At 46.7% G+C, this 22,199-nt stretch overlaps 2 protein-coding genes across 4 annotated transcripts; one reads left to right on the plus strand and one right to left on the minus strand.

Moving 5' to 3' along the window:
• The first annotated feature begins 5,993 nt into the window (after nucleotides 1-5,993).
• Nucleotides 5,994-12,095, plus strand: Fam219b (family with sequence similarity 219 member B). Of its 2 annotated transcripts, none has more exons than XM_048416752.3 (5): nucleotides 5,994-6,301; nucleotides 6,491-6,578; nucleotides 7,241-7,318; nucleotides 7,703-7,751; nucleotides 9,588-12,095. In XM_048416752.3, exons 1-5 carry the CDS (start codon nucleotides 6,088-6,090, stop codon nucleotides 9,747-9,749), a joined length of 591 nt encoding a protein of 196 aa, XP_048272709.1. In that variant the 5' UTR covers nucleotides 5,994-6,087; the 3' UTR covers nucleotides 9,750-12,095. The 2 variants fall into 2 exon arrangements, with proteins under 2 accessions (XP_048272709.1, XP_048272708.1); XM_048416751.3 differs by having other exon boundaries at nucleotides 6,001-6,301; nucleotides 9,585-12,095.
• An 820-nt stretch (nucleotides 12,096-12,915) lies between these two features.
• On the minus strand, nucleotides 12,916-21,794 carry Mpi (mannose phosphate isomerase). Of its 2 annotated transcripts, XM_048416748.3 has the most exons (8): nucleotides 21,686-21,794; nucleotides 21,113-21,240; nucleotides 19,679-19,879; nucleotides 18,099-18,240; nucleotides 17,586-17,768; nucleotides 15,468-15,641; nucleotides 13,833-14,041; nucleotides 12,916-13,606 (listed from the first exon to the last, which is right to left on the minus strand). In XM_048416748.3, exons 1-8 carry the CDS (start codon nucleotides 21,699-21,701, stop codon nucleotides 13,388-13,390), a joined length of 1,272 nt encoding a protein of 423 aa, XP_048272705.1. In that variant the 5' UTR covers nucleotides 21,702-21,794; the 3' UTR covers nucleotides 12,916-13,387. The 2 variants fall into 2 exon arrangements, with proteins under 2 accessions (XP_048272705.1, XP_085544926.1); XM_085688800.2 differs by lacking the exon at nucleotides 19,679-19,879.
• Nucleotides 21,795-22,199: the final 405 nt, after the last annotated feature.

Here is a 22,199-nt window from a genome sequence, read left to right on the forward strand (position 1 = left end):
GACTTTTTTTCCCCCTCAAAAAAATTGTAGCCCCAAATCCTTTCTTTTCTCCTACCCATCATTTTTTGCTTGTTTTCCCCTGGTGGCTAAGGCTGCACAGTATTGGCCTACCCTGTGAGCTATGCTAGCTGTGGAACAGCCTCATATTTGGCAGTTTCTACAAGGATCTGGAGCTTATTTCCAGCCAGACTAAAGCACATCCCTTGGGGGCTAGAAAAGTCAAGTCTTGACACAGCCTTGTACCCTGCCACACACAGACTCAAGAGTGCACTTTCACCCTGCTTTCTAGCGTCTGATTTATTTTTGTTACTGCAGAATCTTTGTTCTTTTTAAAAGACAAGGACTAACAGACCAAATTTGTCTGGAACTCTGGCCTCCAGCTCCCCAGTCCTGGGCTTGTACGTGTGTACCATCATGTCTAGCTTCACAGCATCTTTTGTTGTTGTGTTAGAGATCAGCAGCCCCCTCTCCAAATAAACAAAAGCCATGTGCATTCTAGGCAAGGACTTTACTACCAGCTATACTTCCAGCCCCAAGATTGTAATTAAGTGTGGAAACATGCCGGTAGCCAAGGTCTCTGGCAAGCAAAGTGTTCAATAAATGGTGGGCCTTGGGTAGGATGCCATGGTAGATCCTTGTTCGTTTTATCATTGGTACAGCGGCTGCACCTAAATCTACTGCAGTTTCAAGCTACCTACTGTAGCTCCATGGTCACTTCTGTGTCCTGCCAGAACCATCTCTGCCACTGCAGACCATTTTAACTAAGTCTCTATCCTATTTTACCAGTAAAGATTCAGCTGACCTTCTACTTAGCTAGTGACCAAGAATGAAGTACTCTTTTCCATCATCCCAAACAAAAAAAGACCACCACACTCAAAGTCCCTCCCTACTATATTTCCTGTGTATATACTTCCTGTGTATATCTCTACTTGTTTTCCTGACTTCCTCAACTCTCTATGACTATTTCCTGTCAATTAGTTGCTTCCACTACTTGACCCAAGGTTTTATTTAATTAATGAAAACTGGGAGGTTCACAATGTGATCAAATACTCCACAATATTGTTTCTTTTTTGTCTAAATAAAAAGGAAAGATTTTAACTATAACTCAGTAAAACTATATACAATAAGAACAACTACCAGATAAAAATTATACTCAAAATGACCAGTCCACTTGTATTTAGCAACTTTGGAAAATTATTATCTATTATCTGTTCTATCTTGGTTAGTCCAAATTTTTATACCTTAATCACTTTCTATCTTAACTTGTATTACAAGCTAAAAATATCTTTTTAGACCTTTAAACATTTTCTTAGGTAAACAAGCTTTTATGCCTCTTAACCTTTATAAACTTTACATTTCTTTTGTTTCTTTTTTAAAATTGGTAACAAGGAATATTGTAAAACTATAACTATCTAGTTTTCAACCACTCAGAGACCTGAGAAGGATATAATATTAGAGTAAACAGGAAGGGGAGCAAGCAACTTCTAAAATTAAAGAAATGATAGATACGGCTGGTTGCCTGGATAGTCACCCAAGTTTCCTCTGCAATGTTGGGGCATCCATCTTTGGCCTACAGGCCTAGAATATCTGACCAACTTTCCTGTGAAGTGGGAATTTTGAAGGACTGGCCTACTTGTCTTGGCAAAGTTTGACAGTCACTTTCTTTTGTGTCCTGCTTGTCCTATTTGGACAGCATACTGTCAGCAGTTGAAGAAAGGCCAATTTCTTGCCAATGACTAGCTTTGTCACATTTAAAGCAAACTCCATATGGAGGTTCTTCAATGCCCATTATCTTCTCTGAAGTAGACTGGTGCTGCCAGGAGCAGACGTATCTCACCATCATGAAAAGCCTTATGTTATGAAAATACCTTAAATGCCATAGTCTGTAGCTCTCTGAAGTGTTTGAAGACCACCCATCTAAAACATATCTCTGTTTGACCTTGAAAACATACCTGACTACAAGTCTGTTACAGGTGACTAACTACTAACTTGTATTTCTTAGTTATCCTAAACAGGTTGTATTAGTAGCTTTCAAGAACTAAGACTTTCTATTACAGAGCTGGAAAGATGGCTTAGCGGTTAAGAGCACTGGCTGCTCTTCCAGAGGACCTAGGTTCAACTCCCAGCACCCACATGGCACCTTGCAACTGTCTGTAACTCCAGTTCCAGGGAATCGTACACCCTCACACATAAAGCACATAAAGCAAAGCTAAATAAAGTACTAAAAAAGAAATTTAAAAAAAGAACTTTACATTACATTTTTAAAAGAGTTGCTGAAGTACAATACTTTAAAAAAGTAGAAACATATATACAGTATGTTATAACAAAAATAATTAAATGTGTATCAATATACAAAAATTCATACCAATGTAAAATATTTGAGACTAGGAGTTGCTTTTTAGTTTAAACGTAGATTCAACAATCTACCCTTTTATCCTATAGTTGCTATATCCCCCATTTTTTTCTTTTCATCCCTTTTCCCCCATCCCATTTTCAACACTAGATAAGAGAGAAAGAAGGACAGAGGAAAGAAAGAACAAAATCTCTGAACCTAACCTTTGCTTAGTTTCCTCCCTGACTATGGCCAGTAACAAATTGTAACCAACCCCCCTAAATGATGACAAATATCCATAACCCACTGAACAAACAAACCCCATCCACCCCATTTCTTGGGAATGTGGTCTTTGTGTTCTTAAAATTGCTTCCTGCTCTCTGGAGGTGACACATCCTTAGGGGTCCTGGCAGAGGTAGCTGTATTATTCATTGTCCAGTCTCTGTGTGATGGGAAGGTGTAAAGCTTAACTGAAGTCCTGGCTGGACAGTCTGTGAGGCTGGACCACCTCATCTAGAAGCTTTGAAGTTATCCTGGATGCAGATTTTTTAAGGAAACAACAATGGAAGCACTCTGAGATCCTGGTCACCTGGGCTACTTGTCTTCATTGGTATCTGGTTCGTTTGTTCTAAAAACATACAAACTTTTAAAGGTAACATACATATCTGCATTAACACAAGTGTGGACTGTGTGGTATATATAAATTAACTAAATATGATTCTCTGCTCTATCTTTGAGCAGGTAAAAGGCATCTGTCGACTCCATCAGTCCGTTTGAACTGCATAATAAAACTGTAATGTAAATCTCTATCTATGCCATGTGAAAGGATGGCATCTAATGATAAGTTGTGAGAATTCTGTAGCCAACAAGATTTATCCTGTCTCATCCACTCTCAGAGCTGTTCCCATGTAGAGGAATCAGCTGTCTTGTACTTTTTCTTGGTTTCTTCCTTCATGTCTGAAGCCAAGATTTTTCAAGAGGTCTCTCCCAGTTAAATCCAATATATATTAATTTGAAGGAATTTATAGCTTTTCATTTCCTGTGGAAACAAAGGGGAATAACATCTCCCCCAACACAACACATTTCCTGACTTCCATTCTGAAGTTAAGACAGCCTTAGAATATATAGGCTGGTTTAATTCAGCAGTTTTCCCCCCCACAATCTAATGTCTCTCAGAAACTGTTGTTTTGCTCATCAGCATTTTAAAAATTTAGAAAGTTAATAAAGCACTGTGTAATCTATCTCTGAGGGGGTGTCTGTTACCCCTTTCTGTTTAATAAGCCTATCTTTTAAAGTATGATTAGATCTTTCTGTAACTGTTTGTTCTGTAGGATTGTGTGATATACCTGTAATATGCTTTATGTTGTAAAATGCAAAAAACTGTTTTATTTCCCCTTGTTGATCTGCATTCATTAGTCCAATGTCAATTTTTGTCACACCTTCTGCACACCCCAGAGGGCAGGAATCTTCTTTTTGAATTATTGCTAGAAAAAAAAAACATTGCTTTTAGGAATGCCTTTCCTATAATCCCTTCTGAAATGGCCTTACTTGCCACAGCAAGACATTTGACAGTGTGTCTTTTCTTAAAACCTTTAGAGAATACTTTGATTAAAGTTGTATCATAAGTATAAGAGCCAATATCAGCTGTATTTTTAATCCATTCATCTATTGGTGGCGATCTTGCCTTTAGAAGACTGACTACCTTTTTGCATTCAGAGTTGGCATTTTCAAAAGCCAAAGATTCGATTAATATTTGTCTGACTTCTGAATCTGTGCTATTCTATATACAGCTGAAGTCAATCTTTGCAAAAAAAAAATCAGTGAAAACTTCTTTTGGGCCTTGAATAATTTTAGTTAATGATTCAGAACTCATTTCTAGTTCTTTAACCTTGTCCCAAGCGTTTAAGGCTGTGAACTGACATAGCAGCAAGGTGTGGTCATCAAATTCAAATTGCATTTGCAATATAGCATACTGGCCTTCGCCTAGCAATTGATCTTAGAAAATATTAATACCTCTTGCCCTATTTTGTTCTTCTATGGCCCTGGCTTCATCTTTCCACCATACATGCCATTGTAACTGAGGATCAGATTCCAATGTTATTGATGCCAAATCTTTCCAGTCTTGAGGGATAATTCTGTTCTGAGTTGCCCATGAATTTAAAATCAGCTTCACATAGGGTGAATGCATACCATATGAAATATCTTCCTTAAGTCTCCTCAAATCTAGTATTTCTATGGAATTACATTTAACTTTTCCATAATAAGGTTGGTTTTCTAATACCTTTGGGCCGTCCCTCTTCAATTTCATCATGTGGCAGCACAGAAGGCTCTTGTCTAAATTCCTCTGTCTGTGCCTGAGGATTTTGCTTATTAATAAGTCTTTCTAAGGCTTTTATCTTACCAGTCAAATTTTTATTTTCACTAGTAAGTTTTTCTAAGGGTCTTAATTTCCTCTATTGTTATATTGTCCATCATTAATGTGGAAAAGATTGTATTTTTAAATATTGTTTAAGTCCTTAAGGACTTCCCGGGTGTCTCACCAAATCTGATGACTGTAAAGTTGGGAGCCTAGGCCCAAGCCCCTCATCTATCCCAGCCCCCGGCCTGGTCTGGACTCCAAATCCCAGCAGGCCAGGGGTGGGGTCAGGACCACCCCCTCCCCAGGGCATTTAAATAAGCTTCCAAAAGAGGAACACGTGGTCCCTTTTCCTTCCTCCCGGTGGTGGTGTTTCCGGCTTCCCTGTTCCTGGGCCACACGAGAGCGCAGAACCCCATTAAACCTGGAGATTTCTTAATTCGCCTTGTTTTGATTTGGCTTGATTGGGAATTTTGCGTTGGCAGGGAGCTCGGGTTAGGAAATACTCCTAACAATGACTTCTCAGTTTGTCCGCCGTTGGTGTGATTTCTCTGTCGTGTGATTGCACCAAACCTTGCTTTATCGTTAGTACAGCGGCTGCTCCTGAATCTACTACTGTTTCAGCTACTGACAGGGCTCGCTGTTCAGGCCGAGGTCCACCAGAACCACCTCTGCCACTGCAGCCAAATGTAGTTTTTAACTAAGTCTTTATCCTTCTATTTTACCAATAAAGACTCGGAAGTCAGATGCTGGGGTAAAAGCCTGCTAGCTGGCCTTCCTCCTTAGCTGGTGACCAAGCAAAATAGACTCTCTCTTGGTCGCTAAAATAGACCGTTACTCTCAAAGTATCCCATTACTTCCTGTGTGTTTCTCTATTAGTTTTCCTGACTCCCTCTAACTATAACTCTGTAACTACTTCCTATCTACTAGTTGCTGGCTCTGCCTCTTGACCCAAGGTTTTTATTTAATTAATGCAAACTCGGGGTTCACAATGTGATCAAATGTCCCTCAACGGACCCTGATCCCTTTTCTAGAGAAGGGTGTTGTTGCCCCTTCATTTCAGTCCGACCCCTCCTGTATTACCCCTAAAGGAGAGGCGAAAGAGGCACTCGAGGCACACACCTACTGCCATATATAAATGTCATTTAATTAGACTATAGACTGAATTGAAATCCTCCACACCATCAAGCTTCGGGTTTCAGAGTACCTGGAAGGCAGGACCTGGGCTGCCCGGCTCCTGACAGTCGGGGCGGAACCTTGATGCTCGCCCCACTGCAGGCCGCGGGGGAAGACGCCAAGAGAAGCCCGAGCCGGTGTGCCACCATCTTACTAAAGGAGTGCACGCCCCGGGGTTCGTTCTTCCCACGCCGGCCTGGCCGCTGGCGGGGCGGGGCGGGCCATGGCGGCCTCAGAGCCCCAGGGGCACGCGGTGCGGATGTCCACCCAAGGACCCCGGCCTGGCGCGGTCCCAGACAGCGCGGCAGGAGCTACAGGACTGCCCTCCGCACGGAGCGGCGGCGCGACCCTCCGGCTCGGGGAACGCCCGCCGGCCGCTATGGAGAAACGGGGACCATACATGGTGACGCGCGCACCTTCCATTCAGGCTAAGCTTCGTGAGTGCGGCGGGATGCATGAGGGTCTCTGCCGAAGCGGGCTGCTGTGGCCAAGGGTTGGGCCTCAAAGTCCCATGATCTTGTCCCCAGAGGGGAAGGGGTTTAAGGTCCAGCGCTCTCCCGCCGCTGAGAGCCCGGGAAGCAGCAGAATAGGGAAGACCCGCTGACCCAGGACCTTTTGACTTCCAGAGAAGCACCGGGACCTGGCCAAGGCCGTTCTACGGAGAAAGGGCATGCTGGGGGCCTTACCGAACCGCCCCGATTCTTCAGGAAAAAGGTTTCAGTGGGCTTCACATCCTCTTTGCCAGAAGCTTCCAAAGAAGGCCTTTAGCCCCATCCCGCAAACAGGGCGCTGAAGTTTAGGGTTGAGTTAGCTAGTCTGCTGACAGGTTCACCTCAAGAATGGGGACTGAAACTACCTCTACTCTTGTTTAAGGCTGTGCTAGTATCACTAAATAGGCTTTGAAATAGGGGAGTTCCATCAGTGCATAAGTAAGATAATTCATTAAGGGAAGAGATGGTGGCTGAAGTCCCAGGAGCGGAGAAGAGAATGACCTGTGCAGTGTTTTAGGTTTTGTGCTTTTTTTTGGTTTTGTTTTGGTTTTTTTTATAGAATGGCAAGCTCTCAGAGCTAATAAGACCTCACATAGTATGACTGTTTGCAGCTGAATGTTGAAACTCAAGTGTGAAGGGATTTGCCTGAGATCCTCTGGTTAAATAAATAAGGTGGAGAAAAGCTGCTTTACCTGCTTCAAAAGAGGGAGATGTATTTTTCTTAGGAGTATCAATGGAGTAGAGTGGGCTAGAACATAATTTGAGGAGCCAGAACCATCTGCATAGAGCATTAGGCTGTGATGGCTGTGGCTGGGTAGAGGGAAGTCTGGAATGGTCTTCCCTGTGAAATGCCTGTGCTTTTTTCCCCTCCCCATCTCTCCTCAGGTCAGTGAAGTTCAACAAGGGCTATACTGCTCTTAGCCAGAGTCCAGAGGAAAACCTGGTGTCCCTTGACTCTGACAGGTGAGTACTTTCCTTGGAAACAGTCGGGGAGTGATTTGGATAGCACTGCAGATTGCTTGGTGCCCTTGCCTGTTGCCTAGCTCCTCCAGTGCCCTTCATGCACATTCCAGGGTGTTCTCTTCTGAGTGCTGTCCCTTCCAGGGATGGCATGGCTGGAAGGGTCACCCTGTCCTATTGTGCCTGCACTTTAGTGAGAATGACTGTTTCTGCTGAAGTCAACTGAGGGAGCAGAGCCATCGGTACTCACTGGAGACTCTGGGCTTGAGCTCTATGGTGTGCGGTCTTTGCTTCACAAGTCCTTCAGCCCCCGTGCATGTCCTCCTTGCCATTTGCAGCTGTGCTCCACAGATGTCCCCTGAACTGATTGTCTTCCTCTTCTCCTAGTGATGGGGAGCTGGAATCCAGATACTCCTCCGGGTATTCCTCTGCAGAGGCAAGTCCAGAGCGCCTGTCTGTGCAGTGCTAGGCTGCAAGCAGCGTCACTACCACTGCCAAAATGTTTGGTTGGTGCTTGCTGTGTGCACAGCGCTGTGCTAGATTCTAGTCTGTTCTCTATCCCTTCGCAGAGATAGTTGGTGTCTTAGGAGAGCTGTTGAAAATTCAGGAGACTCTATAGCTTCAGGGCTAGAAGTGATCTCAAAAGTCCATAATCTAGAAATCCTCTTGATAAATTCCAGCTAAGTGTTTACTAGTCTCTGTGTGCTGGGATGCTTCCTGTGATTGGGTACTCATTATATCCAAAAAGCATTGCTTGCTGCCCTCCCCCAGCAAACATACTACTCCTTCTTTAGTTAGCTTATAGGTCTTCCTGTTTCTTGCAGCCTGGACCCACTGGTCATAGGTCTGCTTTCCAATGTCCCACAGTAACTCAAGTCATCCTATCTCCAGGTCAGCAATCAGCCCTCCCCTACCCATCTTCCACTGCTTTTTTCTTCAGTTTGTCTCTGGGCAGTTTTGAGCACACCTCCTGGGCTGCTCTTTTAGACATCTTTCAAGAATGATTGTCCCAGGGATAAACACAGGGTCAGAAAAGTCTCAGCCATGCATAACTGGCACGTAGGATAGCATATGCCTGTAAAGTACAAAGAAGCCGAAGTGGGAACACGACTGTACTAGGTCTTTCTTCCTTATTCTCCAAGGAATCTTTGGCTAATCTCTTAATTTTTGGACAGCTTACACAGTGTACCCTCCTTATATGTCTAGACACTAAAATTATTAAAATTAAGAAAATTTGCCAAGTGGTGACAGTACACGCCTTTAATCCCAGCACTTGGAAGGCAGAGGCAGGTGGATCTCTGTGAGTTCGAGACCAGCCTGGTCTACAGAGTGAGTTCCAGTACAGCCAGAGCTACAGAGAAACCTTGTCTCAAAAAAAAAAAAAAAAAAAAAAAAAAAAAAAAAAAAAAAATCCTAAGAAAACTCCGCCAAGAATCCCAAGTCTTAAATTTTCCTAGGCTGATTGACATTTTGCCTGCCAGTACCCAGGCTGACTGTTGGACTTACCAGCTCTGCCAGCAGAGAAGGTAATAGGAACTGGCAGTGCAGACAGAGTTGCTCCCTACCCCTTTCCGCTGTACCGCATATACCTTTAATACTCAAGCCCATTTTTCTGTTATCAGCCCCATATTTATTTTTCCTTCCCTTTTATTTATTTATTTTTGGAGATAGTTTCCTCTCTATGTGACCTTGGTTGTCCTAGAACTCACTATGTAGACAGGCAGGCCTTGAACTCACAGATCTGCCTGCCTCTGTCTCCCAAGAGCTGGAATCAAAGGCATGAGCCACCACACATGATAGCACTGTATTTAATCTTGACAGGGATATCTGGGTTGCCCATGGGAAAAGTCAGTAAAGTGGTTTTGGGGTGTTTTGTTTTTTTGAGACAAAGTTTCTCTGTATAACAGCCCTGACTGTCCTGGATCTTGCTCTGTAGACCAGGCTGGCATCAAACTCACTGAGATCCATCTGCCTGCTGTCTCTGCCTCCCTGGCTGGGATTAAAGGCATGTGCCACCACTGCTTAGTTCAGCACAGTGATTTTTTAATGTGAAGTTTGGATAGTTTTCAAAAACCCTCTGGGGAGTTCCTCGCTGCTGGAAAGGCACAGCTGGACATAGTGATGCTTCCTTTGTAATCCTGGATGCGGAGTTGGCCTGGGGCGAGTGGAGCAGGGACAGGAAGCTCAGGAGTGGTGACAGGGACTTGCCTTTGGGCAGCTGCACTGCATGCTTTGCATCCTGGTTTATAGTTCTCTCCTCTTCCTTTAGCAGGTGAACCAGGATGTGAGCCGGCAGCTGCTGCAGGATGGATATCACCTGGATGAAATTCCAGATGACGAGGACCTGGACCTCATTCCCCCTAAGCCTATTGCCTCTTCCTCATGTTCTTGCTGCTGGTGCTGTCTCGGGGATTCTTCCTGTACCCTCCAGTAGCCATAACCCTCCAGGATGGGCCCTGCTTATCATGAGGCCTACAGAGCCCTGATGGCCTCTCACAGCTCAGTGCACTGGGCACTGCCGCCAGCCTAGAATCACTGGAGGCACCAACCTTTTGGGCAGGCCACTGACCTACAGGCAAGCCCTCACCTAGTGCTTCTCCTGTCAGAAGCCCCCGTCTGGGTCATAGGCTACAGGTGAAAGTCTACAGTTCTCTGTTGGGCAGTTTCAGGAAGCCACGTCAGTAAGGGCAGGAGTAGAGACTTTCTGTGTTTCTTAGGCTGCTGACAAAGATTGCCATGTGCAGATGCTCTGACTGGTGTTTGTCGGGTATTCTGAGGAAAGAAAGAGCTCCCCTGCCCAGGCTCTGGTGGGTGGTGTGGTGGGAGGCAGAAAACAGCACTTTATGGCCTGCAGTAGAAATCTGAGAGAATATAACTGAGACCAAGTCAGGAAATTCTGTTTTTCTTGCTCCAGCTCTAAGGTCAGTTAACAGGTTTGACCTTCAAGAAAACACTAAGTAGGCTGTAACTTCAGGTTACATCTGTCTAGTTACGGCAAGGAATATAGCTTAATGATGATGTAGGATTGTGGCTTTCTGAACCTCTGAACTTGGAACATTCTACTGGTCCTGCTGCCTGAATGTTTAACTGGTCAGCCCTTCCTGGTTAAAAGGAAACTGCTCTGTATATGTTCATTTATCTGTAGTTCCTTGATTAGTTTTTCTACCTGTTTTGTTTTTGTTTTGTTTTGTTTTGTTTGAGTTATTAGTTGGATTGGCTCCTGTGGCTGGCACCAGAAACCTGCAGTTTTGTAATTACCAGCAGAGGGAGCTGCTGGGCAGTAAGTGCCTTCCTGGGTTTAGCTTTTTAAACTTTTGAGTGAGAGTAATGTCCTGGTGTAGCTATGTGGCTTTGGCCTACATGGAAATGTTTAGACAGGATGGGGAGGAGACCTAAGCCAGCTCCTGGACCTCACTTGAGATAGATAAATTTGCAGTGCAAGGGGGCTTCCCTCTTCTAACAAGGTTTATTCCTATGGCACATTCCTCTGCCCCAGCACAGGCTCACAGGCTGGAGCAACAGCTCTAGCAGAGCATTGCCTAGCATGTGCAATGTCTGGGTTCAATTCCCACACTGGGAGGTGAGGGCACGGAGCAAAGCAAACCTGTGGGTGAGCATAGCCAACACAGGGATAATTTCTCTTGCAATACCAAGTCTCTTTCTGGACCCTAGTTTTCCAGGACCCTCTTCCCCACCTTTTACCTTAACCCAGGTGTGTGGTGAGACTTGGAGTGGACAGGGTTCCCAGCACAAAGGGCACAATAGTCAGAATTAGGGGTTGGGCACACGTGTGACTGTCATGTCCAGTGGCTACTAGAGGTTTATAAGGAATGATGGGCCCTTGTGGCCGTTCTGCAAGTGGTAGCAGAAAGGATAACATCAAAAGAGAAGGCCTTCCCTGTTACTTGGCCACAAGCCTGTCCTTGTGATAGCCTGCTAGTACCTGACAGGCTTTTCTTCTCAGGCCACAGAAGATTGAAGAGTATGCATGTCTGGGCACTTTTTACTCAACTGTCTAGCAGCATCCCAAGAGGGAGGATGGGGCGGAAACTAGAGGCGATCTGCTTGGCTCTTGGGACTGGGTTATAGTTGCTGCTTGTGTTCTGCAGTGGGATTCTGCAACTCAACGCAGGCATCTCACATTCTGAGCACCTTATGTAAAGCCTGCAGGGAGGGAACACAGACCGTATCGAGGCCTTCGATAACTCTGCAGAAATGAAGCACTTGTGGAAAGGGAATAGATGTAATACAGTGGAGACAAAGACTTGATGGTATGGCTGTGAGGGCTAGAAGTGGTTGTGGAACGTAGATGTGGAGCCCTATTTCTATTGGGATTTGGTTAAGACAGAGTAGTTTGGGCATTTGGCAACCCCCAAACCACACCCTCTGGGGTAGTTACTGCTGTGATCAACATTGAGATGCTTGGCTGGAATAGCCCCTGGAAGGGAAATTCTAGAGCTGGGTGGTCTAGTATGGGAAAGCATTACTTTGTGGCAAAAGCTCAGGGATGTGTTGCAAGTGATAATGTCCAGTTGGGAGGGGTAGAAATGGTCAGTTGTTAGGGACTAGACGAAAGTAATACCAATAAAGGCACACTGATGCCCAGATTCTAGCCGCCTTGATTCAGAGTGCTGGGTGTTCTGCAGGAGGCAGTCCTGGAAAGGAATGAATGCATCCGAGGAGTGGTTCCATCTGATGTTTACAGACCACTGCTCTACAGACCTCTTGGCTTATACTTCTACAGCCTGTTATAATAAATGCAATCATGGCAGTTGGTCTACATTGTGTTGCATTGGGTTTTTTTTGGGGGGGGAGGGACTTTTTGAGATAGGTTTGTCTGTATAGCCCTAGCTATCCTGGAACTCACATGGGAGCTGGGAACCAAACCTGGGTTCTCTGTAAGTACTTTTAACTGCTGAGTCATCTCTCTAGCCCCCAATATATAACACTAGCCTGAGCTAAATGAGAACCTCAGAAATTCCTTAAAAGGGACTAGGGGTAGCTAGCTCAGTTGATAAAGAGATTACTGTGCAGACATGAGAACCTGTGTTCGAATCCCTAACCTCTCTACCACAAGCACCCAAATAAGAAGCCAAAGGTGATAGTGGCACATAACTGTAATCCCAGTTCTGGGGAGGCTGAGCTACGAGGCTCACTGAGGCTTTCTAGCCAGTCAGCCTAGCTGAACTAGTGGGTTCCAGTGAGAAACTCTTTGTCTCAAAAAAAAAAACAAAACAAAAAGGAAAAAAGGTGGCTGGCTCTTGAGGAATAACATTGAGCTACATGTGCACATACATAAACATGTGCAAACACCAGATGCCATATACAGCTGAGACAGAAGCACAACTTCAGAACCAACCTTTGGAACATGGCAAGATAGTCTCCGAACAGGTATACTAGAAGCGCGGCCACGGCCTGCCTGCAAGCTGTGCAGCTGAGGCGAGGCTGGCTTCCTCTCCTACTCCTTCCTATAAAAGGGTTCTGGAATCCAGCCTGCCCACCCCCAGGAAGTTGTATGAAGCAGAATTAAAACCCAAATTGGACAACAGAGAACTCTTTCCGCCCACATCAGGGGCAGGAATACCAAAGTCTGACTGCTCTTTAGTCTGTATCTGCAACACAAGCAATCTTTAATTACTTTGACAGAGCTGGAGGGAATAAAACCATTAGTCTGCTGGCCTGCCCCTTCCCCTCTCCGCAGCTGAGAGAGCAGGCAGTCCCAGGGCAAGCCTGTTGTTCAGACATCACCTCACCTGTCACTCGGATGCTCACCTGATGCTGGGTCATGCATGTTTTTGTTAGCCTAATGCCTTAGCTGGGGCACAGCTGTTGCCTCCTGAATGGACACATCTGGCTCAGAGGTAGTAAGGAGTGTCGTACCATGGAGTGGCAGGTCTGTCTTCACACAGACCCCTCATCCTGAAGATGGTCCAACCTGGTCATGTTCTGGAGTCACTGATGCCACGCTCACTACTCTACCATTCCAGCATGCATCAAAGAGTACACAACAGGGACAGGGGTTGGAGCTGGCCAGGATATGGTGACAGGCAGAGAGGGTAGGAAGACTGTCCTCTACAACAGGCAGCAGGCCCGGAATATGAGCAGATCCTTGGGCACGGCAAGTTTCAACGAGACACTTTCATTGGCCCCAATGAAGAGCACTCCACCACGCTGCAAAGGGATTTCTGCTTGAACTGTGGGTGTGGTAGCTGTCACTGTCCCTTGGACCATGAGAAGGATGCTTGCAGAGTCTAGTGCCAAGACCTTGTATTCAGTGACAGTGCCAGGGACCTGGTAGAAAGAAGTGACAGGAGAGTTTACACCCTGCCCCTGGGTTCCAAAGCACCTCAAGGGCGGCTCTTGGCACCATGGAGACCCACATCTGGTCCCTGGCAGAGAAGTAGATGGCCTCTGTGGCTGCCCATACTAGGTAGCTTGACAGGAAATCCAGCCCCAGGTATACCCCTGTAGGTTTGACATGCTACACAAAGGATACCCACCTGGCCCATGGACTCACCTCCATCTTCATAACAGTGAAGTCCGGCACAGGGGGGTCATAGATAGAGAGATAGGGGTCATCTTGACTCCGTGTTGGGGCAAACAGCCTGTCCTTGCTGGGGCTAGGTGTGTAGTTGAGCATTTCACACAGGGTTGGCACGTCAATGAATTTGGGCGTCAGGCCAGCACGCACAGTATTGTCTGAACATGCCATGCATTCCACACAGTCTGAGGACAGATAAATGTCATGTGCTAAGATGGGCTCTCCAGGGCTGGGCCTCCTAACTTAGGCCATATGCATGCCCTATAAATTAGGTAAAAATGTGTGAAGAGAATTGTAGGAGAATATGATGAAGGTAATAGGCATCAATTATGTTAACCCCTATGTTAACATGACTTCTCTTACACTTCTGCAACAGAATCCTGTGAGTGGATAAGCTGTCAACAGTCAGATGGGACACCAGTTAGACCTGGTGGCTCATGCCTATGACAGCACTCACAAGGCTGAATGAAGTAGAAGGGCTGCCACGAGTTTGAGGCCAGCCTCGGCTACAGAGTGAGACCCTGTCTCAAAACAAGAGCAACAAAGAGGGTGGTCAAAGTGGGTAAAACCACTTGCCGTGCAAACATGAGGACCTGAGTTCAAATGCCAAAGCCACATATTAAAACTGGTGTGTAGTATGGGGCTGGAGAGATGGTTCAGTGGTTAAGAGCACTGACTGCTCTTCCAGAGGTCCTGAGTTCAATTCCCGGCAACTGCATGGTGGCTCACACCATCTATGGTGTGATCTAATGCCCTCTTCTGGAATAAAGGCAAACATTCAGATAGAGCACTCGTATACATAAAATAAATAAATAAAATCTTAAAAAAAAAAAAAAAAGAAACGGTGTGTAGAGCTGGGCGGTGGTGGCACACACCCTTAACCCCAGCACTCAGGAGGCAGAGGCAGAAGAATCTCTATGAGTTCGAGGCCAGATTGGTCTATAAGAGCTAGTTCCAGGACAGGCTTCAAAGCTACAGAGAAACCCTGTTTGGAAAAATAAAATAAACCAAACAAACAAACAAAAAGTGTATAGTACAAATACTTGTAATCCCAGCATTTCTATGGGGAGATAGGAAAATTCTCCAAAGTTCACAAGCAAGCTGGATTAGAGTGAGAGTGTGGCAGAAAAAAAAATGTAAAAAGGCCCTCAAACAAAATAGGATAAAGATCAGCTGTAGCCCCCAGGTTGCCCTCTGACCTCCACACGTGTCCTCTGGTACACGGGCGCCTGCACTCACACACATGTGACATCCTCTGTCGCATCACCCATCACCCATCATGAGTGTGAAAATCTCCAGGCAGATAGAGTTGGTGTGCAAACACGAGTGAGAGGACAGAGAACAGCAGCTTTGTCTAGTGTGGCTTGGCTCAAGCTGATTTCCACACTCGTCAAAGGGACTTAACATCAGAACCTGTGGCTGGAAGCACATTTTAAGCTATGTCTACCACCCGGCTGGCAGCCACCATCCATACTGGCTCGACCACCCTCCAGGGTCAGAAGCTGGCCTGTGCTTACAGAAGGCCTCACCAACCATCCTCTCTTTCATCCACATAAAGAAACAAGGTCCACAGGGGATGGCAGCGGAGCATACGACTGAAATGGGGCTCACCTCCCTTCAGGTAGGCATGGGGCACATTGGCCTCCAGAAACATGGCTTCCCCTGGCTTCAAGTTGAGCAGGTTCAGGAAGTAAATGGCAAAACATCCGATATCACCTGGGTACTGCTGGTGCAGCTGCAGCAAGAGCGTCCCACAGATGTCGTCCATGCTGTTTCCGGCAGATACTGAGGGTCACAGAGCATCCCAAGGCCACTAAGACACACGTTTAGTCACGGCTTCACCCTAATGAGGGAGTCTCAGGTACAGTCCCTGCCCCGGGCCTCTCCTAAACATCCCTCATCTTTGATATTCAGTCATCCTTGGTCTTTCTGCTCACAAAAATGCCATCTCTCGCCTCAACCAACTGCATGCCTGGCCTGGCTACAGCACCTGGGTGGGCATTGTGGAGCACAGTCATCGTCCTAGCACCAAAGCAGAAGAATCACCATGAGTGAAGGGTAGTCTGGGCCTTCACTAATGCAGCCTGGAATGCAGAATCTGACCCTGTCTCACATGGTACAAGCTAGGGACGCAACTCAGTTGGTACAGTGCTTGCCTACCCAGCATACATGAAACCCTAGGCTTGGACCTGGCTCCACAAGAACACAGGCATCATAACAAGTGCCTGTAATCCCAGCACCCACCTGAGAAGTAGGAGCAGGAGTGTCAGAGTGTAGCTATCTAATGAGTCTGAGGCTGGCTTTGGTTATAAGAAACCTTGTTTCAAAGAGAGGTGGGAGATAAAGTTGTATGAGAAATACTGAAAATGCAGATACCACTAGTAGCTCCAGTTCAGATTTTGATAAAAACATCTCCAGACAATTGCCCCCTCAAAAGGTCTCCTGGTTAGGGACCACTCACTGCTCTTGAGCTCAAAATCTATTTTAGATCAAAGGATAACCCCGAAGCTTCATGAAGAGTGACAAATTCCCTATTGGCCAAGGACTTCCCCTTTGTTAGCACTGGAAGTCCCATGTCTCAGGAAATCTGCCCATCTTAGGCAAACTGGGATGGTTGTGCCGCAGAGCACAATGCACAATGTCCTGTGGGCCAAAATGTACCCTGGAGACTGACCAAGGGAAGATGAGCTGAGCCTGGGCTACAAACATGAGGGAGGTTTTTGGATTGGCAGGTGCAGGTGCAGGTGCAGGGTGAGCTGAGTTTCCTCAGCATGCAAAGGGGAGAGGAGTGTATTCAGGGTGCGCAGGACCCACAATAAAGGAAGCAGGGTTCCGAGGGGGAGGGTGGCTTGCTCAATGGCTGCTCTTCTGAACACTGGGGCAAACATGAGGGTCTCTGGCCTAGAGAACCCAGTTTGAACAGATGAGCACATGATGCTAAGGGGTCACTGCATACCTGGGTGTCAGAAGAGAGGTCAGGTCAGGGTTCTCCAAGAGCATGTGAGCAGATCAGACCCCCAAAACCACAACACAAAACTAGAGGCTATGCTCAGGGAAGCTCTGGCTGCTGCGCAAAGGTAACACAGCAGGGACTTAGGGAAAGTCTGAAACAGAAGCAGATCCTGCGGTGGCCTGGAAAAGGAGCTGGCCTATCAGAAGAGGAGCTAGGACCTCAACAAGTGCCAGGGACTGACCCTCCTGACTCTATCAGCCTGGCTGCTTTCTCTTTGTCTGTTGACTCCTCAGGCCAACAGTGACAAAACCACACCCACCATGGTCATTTCCTGAACTCTGTTAGCACAAGGAGGGCTTTAAGGAAGAATTAATCATTAAAAGTACAAAGCTTAAGTCCTCTAGAACAGAGTGAGCTCCGTGGTCCTTTCCTGTTCCCAGTCCCCCAAATACCAGTCTGTCCCATAGGAAACAGCTGGAGGGCTGGAAAGAATCTGGTAGTGCCTGGGTAGAGGGCATTGGTAGAATCCGCTAGGCCAGTGCACTTTCAGCCACCTGGAGACAAGCAGTTAGAAGGCAGCACTCAACCTGGGGCCTCACTCCACAAAGGCTGGGAAAGGAATGGTAGCAGCTGATCTTAGCGCCTGTCTAAGTTTGGCCCCTTTTAGGTTCCACTTGGGGAATGGGGCTGGGAACCCTGTATCCATAGCCTATCTAGGCCTCTCTCAGGAGTCTGAGGTAGGACCCTGCACCCACCCAGGCCTCTGCCACACCCACCTTGCTGGGAGATGCGCTTCACCAACAGGTTAAGCTGCTCCACCACCACCTTCTTCTCACTCTTCATCAGGTGGGAGAAGCAATTCTTCAGAGCAGAGGCCACAGCCCCGGGATCTCCGCTCATGCTCTGCTTCAGCTGTGCTGTGGCCTCCTCTCCAATCAGGGACTGGAACTCAGGCACCTCTGCACGGTGGCCAGGCCAAGGGGATGTAAGAGAAATGATAAGACAAAACACTGAGAAGTGAAGGCCCCACCGCATCCCTAACCAAAGCCCCCGCGACGCTACAGAAACCCTGCCTTGGAAGTGTGTGTCCACCCCAGCCCTCAGCAACCACACCTGAGCCTGCTCTCACTATTTAGCCCACTGCCCCCCAAAACTGCCTCATGAGGCCAAAATCCATTTAGCTCCTATGATAACAAGCCTGCGCTCTCTGACTGTTTCTTTTTTGGCCCAGGTTCCTCACGCATCCCAGAGTCAGTACATATATCCTCAGCATTCCTGCCCAGCCTTACTCTTCAGGAAGGTCACAATCTCCTCCACTGGCCGGAAACCACACAAGCCCTGGAAGGAGGTGAGGGCAATGGCCATTTCGGGCTTGTGGTTGTTATCAGGGTAGTGCTGTGGAGCCTGGAGGTGCAGCTTCTCTGCCAGCTCCTGCGGGTGGGAAGTGGAGGAGGACAATTAGGGGACAGCTTTCATCAGGATTACTGGTCTCTGCGGCCCCTGCTGCCAGATGGCAGTGGCTTCTTACCTCTGACAATGAACCCAGTCAAGGCGCCATGCAGAAACTAGGGGTTCAGTCAACCCAGGGTAGAGAAATGGGCCAAACAAATCCAGGGGAGAGCTGGGATAGACTCACGAGACCGGCCTGTGGCTCAGGAACTCCAAACAACAGGCGTGAACTGTGTGACTTGGGTAAATGATTTTTGGAGAGGCAGAGCTAGGAGTGTCTAGAGTGTTAGGTCACCCTCAGTTGCACGCTGAGCTTGAGGCCAGCTGGGGCTTCACAAGACCCATCTTTAAAAACTCCAAAATTAGGGGCTGGAGAGATGGCTCAGTAGTTAAGAGAGCTTGGTGCTCTTGCAGAGGACTCAGGTTCCTTTCCATTTCCTATACAGTGGTTCACAACCATTTGTATCTCCAGTTCCAGGGCATCTGATGCCCTCTTACTTCCAAAGGCACCAAGCATGCATGTGATGTACATGCATACATGGAGGCAAACACTCATATACATGAAATAAAATAATTCTTTAAAAATTAAAAAAAAAGTCAGGCAGTGGTGGCACACACCTTTAGTCCCAGCACTCGGGAGGCAGAGCCAGGAGGACCTCTGAGTTTGAGGCCAGCCCAGTCTACAGAGAGAGATCCAGGATAGCCAGGGCTACACATAAAAACCCTATTTCAAAACACAGACCGAAAAAAAAAGTTTTTTGTTTTTTAAAAAGGGGTTGTGTTGGAGCTTTAGCTCAGTGGTTAAGGGTACTGGTTGCTCTTCCAGAAGACCTGGGTTCAATTCTCAATACCCACATGGTAGTTAATGAATATCTATAACTTCAATCTCAGAGGACCCAATGCCCTCTTCTGGTCTCCCTGCACACTATATCCATGTAGTACACAGGCCTACGTGCAGGCAAAACACTCATACACATAAAATAAAAATAAATAAGTATTAAACATTTTTTAAGAGTTTAGACAGATTGCTCAAACTAGGTTGGATAGGTTGGGTCTTGTTTTAAGAAAATTACACAGCAGGGTGTAGCTGAAGCAACAGCTGGGGTGCCTGCCCGTCCTGGAATTCTAGTATTGAACTCTCCAAGACAGCCAGGTGGGGAAATGGCAAATATGAACAGACCTAGGCGAAGGGCAAGCCAAGGATGAACTTGGAGGAGCTCTCTTGGCACAGGTCAGTCAGCTGTCCACTTAGACATAGCTTCTGTATGTGTCACCAGCATCTGCCCCTGAGCAGCCAAACTGGATTAGTAAGGCCCTGAGCTAGAGCCTAGTACGGGCAGGGTGAACGCAGCAGTAAAATCTATGGGTATGCCCACCAAAACCCTCCCCTCCCCCGACATCTACACCCTCTCTCCTCTACCTTGTTAGGATGTGCCTGGATAGACAGGGCTGTTTCCACCGAGAGCACTTTGAAGAGGAAGGGCAGTGTGCCATTAAAGGTGTCTTTAACCTTTGGGCCTAAGCAGTCCTGGTTGTCAGCAATCCATTGGCCTAATGTCTTCTGGGAAATACGGTTGTCAAGGATCCTGGCATCTCCCCGGGGGTGTGTCCCCATCCACAACTAGAAGGACAGGAAAGGTGAGAAAGAAGGAAGCAGCTGACATCCCTGTATGTACGAGGCATGTATCAGTACACTGGTTCATAGGTACTGGGGATCAAACCCAGGGCCTCACATATAGAAAGTATGGACTCTGCCACTGTCTCTCCAATGGGGAGAGTGGCCCTTGAATGTCTCTGAAGGCATGAGTCTCAATGGCAGCTCTGTGGAGGGTTAACATTCACTTATTTCAGTCTCAAAAGGCAAAACTCCCCTATGCTTTGATCCTTCCCTTCTCAATAGAAGGAATGGATTTAAAGTTAATAAAAATGAAAAAATTAGGAAGGTGGAGAAATGGCTCAATGGTTAAGAGATCTTGCTGCTCTTCTAAAGCACCTACTCATGGGTTTCCAGAACCCACATCAAATAGGGCTCACAACCTCCTATAACTCCAGCTCCAGGGGATCCAATGTTCTTGACCTCAATAGGCACCTACACTTACACACGCATACCCACATGCAGACATACACACCTATACATAGTTAAAAATAATAAAAATAACTTTTTATAAAAATAAAAGAGAAAAGTTAATCAAAGTTAAGCATTTATTTTTGGCTAGGAGTGGTGTTTTATGTCTATAATCCTGACACTTAGGATGTAGAGGCAGGGAGATTGAGAATTCGAAGTCATTCTCAACTCCACAGCAAGTTTGAAGTCAGCTTAGGCACCCTGAGACAGTCTCCAAATTAAAAAAAAAAAAAATCAAAACAAATGAAAAGATTCAGTACATGCTGAGAGCTGTTCTGGAATGAAGGGTAGCACTAAGGTGCAAAAAATTCCAGATGCTGGGCATGGTGGTGCATGCCTTTATTTAGTCCCAGCACTAGGGAGGCAAAGGCAGGCGATCTTAAGTTCAAGGCCAGCTTAGTCTACAGAGTGCTTTCCAGGACAGCCAGGACTACATAGAGAAACCCTGTCTCAATAAAAAAAAAAAAAAAAATCACAGTTGTCTTATCTCCCTTTGTATGAGACTGAGAATTGATATAGAGACCAGGCAGATCCTCCTGCCTCAGCTCCCAGTTCTGTGATTACTGTGCTCTCAGCTCTCTTTATATACTCACTGGTCCGACCGAGCACCAAGAGAATATCTTCTACGGGCTGCAGAGATTCTTCCCAACTGATCGATATGGCTTGTCTCAGGCCCTTGGGTCTCACTTAGGGTAGAGCGGACTGACGTGCATGCAGCTGGGGTCTTACCTCTGCATAAGGCTTGTCCTCTGAGATCTGGGCCAGTGGGTCACTGCTAGCCAGCAGGCATGCCACTTCGCTGTTGGAGCCCATCTTCCCCCAGGCATACTGCTGCACCACACAGGAAAGTGGAAACACTAGAGACACAGACAGAAAGGTCAGCTTCCGCTCTACTCTTCAGACCTGACCCTAGGAAACCAGGAACGGGAAGGGGATTTTAACTGAGGGCAAAGCCACACAAGAGTCTTTGAGTTGTGGGATGACACCCCTCTCTTCTGCAGTTCTCGATGTTCCCATCTGTAAGACGGGCAGATACGGATCTTGTCTGCCATGGGGAAGAATTGAGTTCAGTTGATGGGAAGGGAAAAGGAACTAACTACTCATCTCTGCACTCAGTCGGTCCCGGTGTGATCCAAAGCACCCAGGGACACTAGTCTCTTCGACCCCCGGTTGCAATCCCCACTCCAGATCCCTTCTTCTGCCCGGCATCCACGGGAATGGTCGCGACCTGCCAGGTCCTGACAGGATTAGTCCCCAGGACGCGACCACCACTAAGGTAATCAGCGCCCTGCAACGGCTCACCTCGCTGACTCGCCATCCTAGCAGCCGGAGACCCGGCTTCAGGCACGTAAGCCCTTCCCAGCAGCCTCCGCTGCTCTGCGCGCAGAGCTTCACGGGAAATGTAGTTCACAGAGTCCACCACCTCCCTCTGCAGTCAGGATCCCCTGTTGCCCAAAAGTATTGTTCCTAATCCTTGGTCCGAACGTTCCTGTCTTCCAACTCCTTTTATCTGTACGAAAGTACTGAGAACTCGCTAAGTATCACAGATTGTTCCAAGTATACACCAGAGAAAGATAACACTACTTTTGTGCTTTTTCAGGGTTTCTAGTCTAGAGAACGGAAGTAATTAAATAAATTTTAATAGTGTGTCTAAAGGCAATAAGTAACCAAACATAGTAGCACACCCCTTTAATTCCAGTACTTGGGTAGCTGAGGCAGGAGGATTGTCTTGAGTTCGGGATCAGCCTGAGGCACATGGTGAGACCCTATCAGAAACAGGTCATCTGGGTAAACCCTAATAAGAAGGAGAGATTTT

The sequence above is a fragment of the Myodes glareolus genome, chromosome 4 (assembly GCF_982192425.1).
Source record: "Myodes glareolus chromosome 4, mMyoGla1.1, whole genome shotgun sequence".
Lineage (NCBI taxonomy): Eukaryota > Metazoa > Chordata > Mammalia > Rodentia > Cricetidae > Myodes > Myodes glareolus.